Source organism: Melanerpes formicivorus, unplaced genomic scaffold, assembly GCF_026170545.1.
Source record: "Melanerpes formicivorus ecotype bairdi unplaced genomic scaffold, bMelFor1.0.p_v2 SCAF_2, whole genome shotgun sequence".
Lineage (NCBI taxonomy): Eukaryota > Metazoa > Chordata > Aves > Piciformes > Picidae > Melanerpes > Melanerpes formicivorus.
The window spans coordinates 51,459,457-51,468,670 of NW_027142354.1; the positions used below are offsets into that span (position 1 = coordinate 51,459,457).

At 47.3% G+C, this 9,214-nt stretch overlaps 1 protein-coding gene across 1 annotated transcript; it reads left to right on the plus strand.

Moving 5' to 3' along the window:
• The first annotated feature begins 3,019 nt into the window (after window positions 1-3,019).
• On the plus strand, window positions 3,020-8,462 carry BNIP1 (BCL2 interacting protein 1). The gene is made up of 6 exons (XM_068160306.1): window positions 3,020-3,124; window positions 3,252-3,344; window positions 3,636-3,727; window positions 4,202-4,303; window positions 5,328-5,446; window positions 7,824-8,462. The coding sequence occupies exons 1-6, from the start codon at window positions 3,041-3,043 to the stop codon at window positions 8,018-8,020; spliced, it is 687 nt and encodes a 228-aa protein (XP_068016407.1). The 5' UTR covers window positions 3,020-3,040; the 3' UTR covers window positions 8,021-8,462.
• The last annotated feature ends 752 nt before the right edge of the window (window positions 8,463-9,214 follow it).

A 9,214-nucleotide genomic window follows, 5' to 3' on the forward strand; every position in this document is an offset into this window, starting at 1 on the left:
AGCTATGTTTACGTGTGGATGGGCTGGATTTTCTTAGCATACCAGTTGAAATCGTCGTGATTTCATGACGTTGCGTTGCTGTAAATCTGAAGTGAGAGTCAGCCTCAGCTTGTGTTCAGTTCCTACTTCTTTATAGATGAGACTTTGTTCCACACTGAAGAGGGCCAGGAAAAAGCTCCTTTTAAACAAACAAGCAGACAAAACCCTAAAACAGATGAGAGGAGTCTTTTAACTAACCTAAAAGCCACCAGACACTTTTGAAACAGTGGTGTCAGTTTTGATTTTATTTTAAGAAATCCCCCCCCTCCCCCCTCCCCTCCCCTCCCCCCTTAATATTGATCTGATATTTGCCTTTATTAATAAAGCAGTTAGCTTATTCACAGAATATAAAGACTGGATGTGCTTTTATTTTCCATAAATCTTTTAAACATAGCTATTTTTTTAAAGCTCTAAAAGGCTTTATCAGGAGAATTTCAAAGGGTTGTATACAAAAGTTGCCTTCAGCAGAAATAGCAAATGCAATTCTGTTCCTCAAACGTGCTTGCTAGTCTTCCTGAACTTCTGTTGAGGCATCACACAGCTACGTACCTGCGTACCGTGAATGTTAGCATCTGTATTGGGCCTTCAGACCTGAATTTCCAGAATGCATCTAATCATGGTTTTACTTTCTCTTTTGAGTTGGAGGCTTCAGTTGGACTCATCCAGTTAAGTGTGCTGCTAGATGTGGTCTTGGCTTATTAACACAGCCTTGCACACAGCTGAGGTTTGTTTTGTTTACCCCAGGGATTGTGTGAAGTACATTTCAAGCGGTCACCGCTTCGGTGACCGATTTCTTCTTGTAACTGTATTAAGGGCATTAGTATGTTGAGAAAAACACCACTCTTGAATATATCTCCCAGTATAATTTGGGATTCTTAAATGTCATTTAATAAAAGATGGCACTTTTAGGTTATCTCTTCTTTGCAGCATACAAAAATGTCTCTATCTCTGTACAATTTGCATCTAACAATATGCCATGTTTTTTTCCCCCAGTGCTTCTAGCATGATAAAGAGGAGTGTGTGCACACTGAATTATAATCCTCAGCCTCTTAGACATTCATGGACTTCCACAAGAGCAAATACTGACTATGCATTTATTGTCTTTCTAATGAGCTCTGGAGCTAAAAGTGGAAGGGGAGCTATTTTAAGCCACACTTTGGGAGTTTTGTTGGTTTGGTTTTGTTTGTTTTCTTTTTCCCCTTCAAAAAAGAAAGCTAAACCTTTACAGGTAACGTCAGTGTGGCAGAGTTTTTCCTGACTTAAGAATATTTTTGCAGTTGGGTGCCTGTGTGAGTCAAATTTGGGTGAGTTAATTAGCTGCTGTAAGGAAAACTTCTGGATTTGAATTGGCATTGGCAATAGCACACATTGCTTCGTCAAAATCTTCTGATTAAGCAAGAGAATCTAGTAGTAAGCATTCAGTTTTCTTAATCTCTCTGATTTGAATCAGCTGTCCTTCCAGAATATTACATCCAGATGAAACTTGCTGCTCAGTATTTGTGGTTGAGTGAACTCTTAAGGCTGATGGCACATGCAGATGTAGGTGGTTGACAGGGAGGGGAAAACAAAAGAAGGCATTTTGAACAAAACATGGCATCCTGTTCTGCCTGTGCTTGGGGTCATGATTGTAATGCTGTCCTCGATATCCTGTAATCAACTTCCAACTGGAGCTCAGAAAAACTTACTGAAAGTCTTGTCTCTGTTTAGAAAATAAATTTACCTTGTTAAAAGCATGATCTGTTAAAGAGTTGCAATGTTTAATGTTGGTTAATAGTTGTGCAGTTTTTATTTTGTTTTTGAAAAGAGGCACAATTAAACTATTGACTTTGTTTACTCTGTCACCCTCGCTCCCTAGCACTTCTATTCAGATACAAATTCATCAATGTATGCAACATCCTTTGTAATTTAAAATAAAAATTGTGGAGGAAATACTGTCTGGAATTGTTGTATGTGGAGAGTGAATGCCCTCGGTCTCCCGATGCTGGCAGCAGCTTTCTCTTGTAAAGGATTACAGCTAGGGAAGGCGACACGCTTCCCCCCGGGTCAGCGTGGTGGGACCAGCAGGAGATCCCGGACTGCAACCCAGCAGGTCCTTTGACTCCTTTGACTGGCTATCTGCAGTGGCCATGAAAATGGTTTCCATCTTCAACACCTGCTAGCTTTGTCCACACCTGGTTTGTCGTGCAGCAAGGTCTGAGGGGAGAGAGGGGGGAGACAGGGCTCCAGGAGAGGAGTTTGTAGGAAGAAGCAGGGAAAGGGCATGGTCTTCCCTGTTTGTGGGTTCGGTGGTTTGGTTGGTTGGTTGGGGGTTTTTTTGTGGGTCATGAAGGTATCTCATGTTCTCCCAGCCTCCTCGCACTGGGCTGAAGACCTTATCAGTCTAGGCCTGTCCACACAGTGCCCGTGGGAGGTTTGTTGGATGTGTTGAGCTGCTCAGGGAGGTGGTGGGGTCACCATCACTGGAGGTGTTTACGCAGAGACTGGATGGGGACTGGATTAGATGGTGTTGGCTGATAGGTTGGACTCGATGATCTCCAGGGTCTTTTCCAACCTGGTTCATTCTATTCTATATCAAACGGGGCAGCTTCTGAGGCTGGTGCAGCCCTGCTGCCACGTTGCTTCTCCAGGTGTCACGGCAGGTGCCGCTCTGTGCCCTGGTTACAGCTCACGAGGGCGAACGTGACCTTGTCACGGGTTGAGGCCTTGCACGCACCAACGCTTCACTACCCCACAGACCTGCAGGAGCTGCAGCGCAGGCAGCACCAAGGGCACACGATACGCGTCATGCAGCAGAGGGCCGACACTGCGGAACAGCACAGCCGCCTGCCGCTCGCCATAGCGCGGGGGCTCGGCACCCCCTGCGCTCCCAGGCCGAGCCCCTCGGTCGCTCTCCGGAGTGGGCTGGGTAAGGCAGCCTCGGGGCGGCCGCAGCCTCCTGATCGCCCGCATGAGGGCGCTCGCAGGCCGGCGGCGGGACGTGGCCTCCGCTTCCGCTCCCAAGATGGCGGCGGCCGCCGGTGTGCCGGTGCGGGTCTGCCACCAGGAGATCGTCAAGTTCGACCTGGAGATCAAGGCGGCCGTGCAGGTACCGCTGCTCGCACTTGCGGCGGGTCCTCCCTGCCAGGGCTGCGGAGCGGCCGCCGCCTTGTGCGGGGAGCCCCGGCCGGCCGAGGCCTGCCGCGGGCCGCGCTGACGGGGCCGTTGTCTTCCAGGACATCCGAGACTGCCCGGGGCCGCTCAGCGCTCTCACGGAGCTTAACGCTGCCGTGAAGGAGAAGTTCCGCCACCTCCGCGGCCGCATCCAGGTGAGGTTCCCGGCTAGGGGGCCGCGCCGGGGATCGGCTGTTTCCTCGGTCCCGCACCGTGCGGCCTGTCCTGGGCTGCCTGGGGGCTGTTCCGAGTCCCGGCCCTGGAGTGTTGGTGCATGGGATCGGTCTGCGGTTAATTCGTTCCCTGGCCGGGAGTCCCTGCCGCGGGGCTGTTAGTTTATCGAATCCGTTTGCTGTTAATTCACTCCCTGGCCGGGGGTGGGTTGTGCGAGTTGCAGGTGGCAGCAGTTGTTGATCAGCTTTTCGTGGGTTTACTTTCTGCCGAAGGAGCTTGAACAGATGGCCAAGGAGCAAGATAAGGAGTCGGAGAAACAAGCATTGCTGCGGGAAGTGGAGAACCATAAGAAACAAATGCTCAGGTGGGTCGGGCAGCTGGTGCTGTGTACAGGCTCCCTGTAACCAGAAATAATCCCATTTCTGTTCAGTGTCTGTCAAATCCTGTTTTGCCAGTACGGTCCCTGGCGCTGTGCTGTTTTGCTCAAGAGCCAAGAGAGAGGGATCAGGGATGGAAAAAGTAGGACTCTCTTTTTTTTCCCCATTCCTGTCCAGACTCCCTAACCATGGTCTGGCCCTTTGAGCAATGGAGCATGTAAGTAGGTGGCTTGAGAGTCTGTTATTTGACAGCTGGCACAGCTTTCTCCTTCCCTTGCTTCATAAATGATACACTTAGGAAACGCAATGACAGGATAAGGTATTGGTGTTCTGCAGTGTAATGCAAAGTCCGTGCAGATATCTGGGGTGCTCAGTTACAGTGGTGATTGCTTTGTGAAACGTTTTTTTCACTTGCAAGGTGTTACCATCATGTTAACAGCTTTGTACTCCTGTGATTTCAGCAATCAGGCAGCTTGGAGAAAGGCAAATCTAGCCTGCAAAATTGCTATTGACAACTCTGAGAAAGATCAGCTGCTGCAGGGAAGAGACTCCCTACGACAAAGGTACCAGCCCGTCCCATGGTGGGATCTGAGATTCAAGCACTGGATGTTGCATTCATTGTTTTAAATGGAAGTGGCATAATGATTTTAAGTTACTTAATTGACTTCAGAGCTACTTACATTCATTCCAGTCAAGGTTATAAACAAGCACTGGATCATTAAGCAAGTTGTTTTCATGCACAAGACAGGATGTGAGGATGTGTACCTTTGGCATTGGAAACTTGGTGTCTTTAGTATCGTGGAACCACAAAGGGGATACCCAGGATAACGCAGTGGTAGTTCCTGTCAGTGCTTTCATATCGGCTCATGAAGTCACACACACAGTATCACTTAGGTTGGAAAGGACCTCGAGGACCATCGAGTCCAACCTATCAACACAGACCCCATGACTAGACCATGGCACCAAGTGCCATGTCCAATCTCCCCTTGAACGCCTCCAGGGACAATGACTCAACCACCTCCCTGGGCAGCCTGTTCCAATGACGAACGACTCGCTCGGTGAAGAACTTCCTCCTCACCTCGAGTCTAAACCTCCCCTGGCGCAGCTTGAGACTGTGTCCCCTTGTTCTGTCGTACAGTCATGGGTGAAGAAGTGAAGTATGTGCCCTCAGGAGATTCTGAGCTACTAGCAGTTGTTCTGGTTCATGACTCTTAAGTTTTTTCTGATTTTTGTTTTCATCATAGAATGGCTTAGGTTGGAAGGGACCTTAGAAACCATCTACTCCAACCCCTCTGCCATGGCCAAGGACATTTCTCAACCAGACTTGGTTGCCCAAGGCCTCATGCAGTCTGGTCTTAAACACCTCCAGGGAGGGGGCGTCCACAGACACTCTATTCTGGGCAACCAGTTTTCTTTTTGATGGGTCACTGCAGATAATCTGAATTTCTCTTGCAGTAAAAACTAGTTGTGTCTTTTGTACATTTGTGCCAAGCTCTGTTTTAAGCTCCCTGGCAGCAGCATTTTCCCCACAGTACCCAAAGTCATAATTTTATCCCTTTCTGCTTTACTTTTTTCCTTCTTTTTCAGGAAGACTACAAAGGAAAGTCTGGCAGAGAGTGCAAGTAACATCACAGAGAGTCTGATGGGCATTAGCAGGATGATGTCACAGCAAGTCCAGCAGAGTGAGGAGACTGTGCAAACCCTAGGTACAGATGTTACTTGGATGTTTGGTTATGGATGGGGCAACTGCAGCACCTTCCACCAGTTCTCTTATGATGGGGACAGGCAAACTGGCAACCTGCTTTGCTGTAGGAGAATGTAGTGTGTTGATAACTAAAGAACCTGTCCAAAGCCTCTAATAGTCAGACATAAAAAGAAAGTAATAATAACATGCCTGATGTGGAGCTGTTTCCTGGGGTTTCTGTTTCATGATTATGGAAAAGAGTGTAGGAAAAGGGGGAAGGATGAGAAGCTTTTGGTTTAGTTTCACATTAAAGCAATTGTAAAAGCAGTGTGAGGTCATATGCTGCTAAGAGCATGTTTGGTTTAACTCTGTGCTACTGTCTTGGCAAGCAGTTGGTGATGGCAGAGAAAATAAAAGCCTAGGTACAAGTCCGTACACAGAGGAAATCTAGCATGGCTGGAAGACTCTTTTTTGCCCACTTTCCAGCTGGGATGACTAAGAGACAAGGAGATCAAGTGACTTGAACCCAAGGTCACTTGCTCTGTCAGCAGAGCAGCAGAGACTGTGAAACCAAGATTTCACCCAGTTCTTTGGCTTTGACTCCTACGACAATAAATCAAATGACCTGTCAGGACGGGTGATTCATGAAGCATTTACAAGTTAGATCTGTGTTGTCTGGGCCTCTTACTAGCTGTGCTCTTGGGCAGAAGAGAGAACAGTTTAAAGACACGGATAAATTAGGCAACTTTTGCCCTCCTCCTTTTCTGCCCCCACCTGAGGATGGCAGCTGGGCATGGTTTGTTCATGCAGAAGTAGCATGTTTCTTCTCCCATTAAAAAGACAGCTTTGGCAGGCACTTTTTCATCCTGTTTCTGACTGAACAGCACTTGGAGTTCAGCAAGGGGGAAAACCATCAAAGGTCATTTACAAAACCCAGCTGCAGATTCTGAATCTGCAGATAGAATTTCCTTTCTTTTCTGAGCAAGCCCTTTCCTTGTATGCAGTGAATATACATCTGTGGAGCAGGGAAGCTCTGCTTTGTCATTCACAACAGGAAACAACTTTGCTGCTTTCACTCTTAAGATAGGACACCATGGTTTGCAGAACCTTAGAAACCTATTTCTGCTGTGCTTGTTTTTGTGAACCAGACAGGAAGCTTGAGCTGGACATTTCTTCAGTCAGTCACTTCAGTACAGCAATACAGCACCACTTGCTGTCATACAGGGGATGCATTCTGTAATGTAAGGAAAAGGAGGCTCTTGGGTTTATACTTTCATTTAGTGACTTGGAAGAAGGAAGGCTGAAGAGTTTGGGGTAGCTATTTGTTTGCTTGTTCTGTTTTCCTACAAGGAAAGAGAAGTTTAGGTTGGACACGATGATCTTGAAGGTCTCTTCCAACCTGGTCTGGTTCAGTTCTATTCTATTTCTATTCTGTTTCTATTTTATTTCTATTCTATTTATATTCTAATTCTACTCTTATTCTATTCTATTCTATTCTATTCTATTCTATTCTAGTTCAAGTTTCCATCTTGTTGTTTTGGCATATTCTCAAATTCTGTCTTTGGTTGAGACCAGTCAGCTTCCTTTAGTTAATTTTTCTCTCCTTCACTAGAAAACAACACCAAAAGCGACCAACAAACCCCAACATCAACAAAACAAACCACAAACAAAACAACCCACCAAACAAACAACAGAAAAATCCCCCCCCCAACCCCCCCCAAAAAAAAAAGCCTCACCCCAAAAGAATTATGTTAGTCAAAAATAACTATTAAAAACTCTGCATTGGTTGGGATGAATAATCATGAGTCTCTTGCTGCTGCATGCTGCCTTGTCACATCTGTACCCTCATCTGAATCACTTGGACTCACTGTTCTGGCCTGGGGGAACAGTTTAAGTTGTGCAATTAATATGCATGTGTCCTGCTGCTGCTGGAGCTGCTGCTGGCAGCGATGGTGATTTCTCTCTCTCTCTCTTTTAATTGGTGGTTCTTCCACTTTTACTTCACTCTGCAGCCAGCAAACTCATGTAGGCACTGACTTAGGTCACACAAAAAAAATGTGAACTAGATTTGATCCGGAAAGCTAAAAGATTGAACATCTCAGGGTGTGGTGGGTTAACTCCCAGTGAAGGCTCAAAACCACCACACAGGGATAGGGTGTAGGGCTTTTAAACCACTCAGTACTCTTACTTTGCATTTTTCTTTTGCACATTGTGGCTACTAAGTTGTGAAAGCTTCTGCAAGAACAGCCTGCATTTGTCAGTGTGACCCAGAAGGAGCTCCCAGGCGCTAGCTGTGTTGCCAAATACTGCATGCTTATGTCCTTGGTCATGTATTTGAGGAGCAAAACCAGCTGAGGTTTTTGATGTGTTTTGTTTTTATTGCCCCCTTTTAATTTCAGCCAATTCTTCACGAACCATCCTGGAAGCAAATGAAGAATTTAAGTCCATGTCCGGGACAATCCAGCTGGGGCGAAAGCTGATCACGAAGTACAACCGCCGGGAGCTGACGGACAAGCTGCTCATCTTCCTCGCCCTCGCCTTGTTCCTGGCCACCGTGCTCTATATCTTGAAAAAAAGACTTTTTCCATTCTTGTAATATTCCAAAGCTGAGCTGGACTAGTAGAAAAGGTCAAAAAGAGATGGCATAATAACGGTGGGGCTTTTAAATGAAATGATGAAGGCACGTTGCAATAGTGAAGGGGCATGAGAGCAGGCGTGACTTTATGCTGTCCCCATGGGGTGCGTGGCCTGCCTTAGGAGAGATTAAATGAGCACGAATTGGGAAGAGGCAGGTAGATCAAGGTGTGGAAAGAAGGAACAGCAGTTTGTAGTCTTGGGGAACCAGACAAACACTTGAGGATCTAGGCACTCCAAAGTGTCAGTCTTAACTTTCAACCTCTTCTGCCTTGAATTTAATTTGAAGTCCTTGGCTTGGACTGGAAGCTGCTTTGAGATCAGTATGTAAGGTGCTGAGAGAAAGAGGAAGGAGGGAAGAGAGAAACACACATTCCATTAATAAACTATTTATTGTAAACTGAGCTTTGTTTGAAAACTTAAGTCTAGTGGATTGAAGGAGCTTGAGAGTAATGTCTCATGTGAAAGTTCTGCTTAACACTACTTAACAGTAGTGGTAGTCTGGCTGGAGGGTAGCCCTGAGGAGAGAGACTTGGGGGTGCTGGTGGACAAAAAGCTCAACATGAGCTCTCAGTGTGCACTTGCAGCCCGCAAAGCCAATCAGATCCTGGGCTGCATCAGGAGAAGTGTGGCTAGCAGGTCGAGGGAGGTGATCCTCCCCCTCTACTCAGCCCTGGTGAGACCCCACCTGGAGTACTGTGTCCAGTTCTGGAGCCCCTATTACAAGAGGGATGTGGAGGTGCTGGAACGTGTCCAGAGAAGGGCCACGAGGATGATCAGAGGGCTGGAGCACCTCTCCTATGAGGACAGACTGAAGGAGTTGGGACTGTTCAGTCTGCAGAAGAGAAGGCTCCGAGGAGACCTAATTGTCGCCTTCCAGTATCTGAAGGGGGCCTACAGGAAGGCTGGGGAAGGACTTCTCAGGATCTCAGGTAGTGATAGGACTAGGGGGAATGGAATGAAGCTGGAGGTGGGGAGATTCAGGCTGGATGTGAGGAGGAGGTTCTTCACCATGAGAGTGGTGAAACCCTGGAATGGGTTGTCCAGGGAGGTGGTCGAGGCCCCGTCCCTGGGGGTGTTTAAGAGCAGGCTGGATGAGGCTCTGTCCAGCCTGATCTAGTGTGGGGTGTCCCTGCCCATGGCAGGGGGGTTGGAA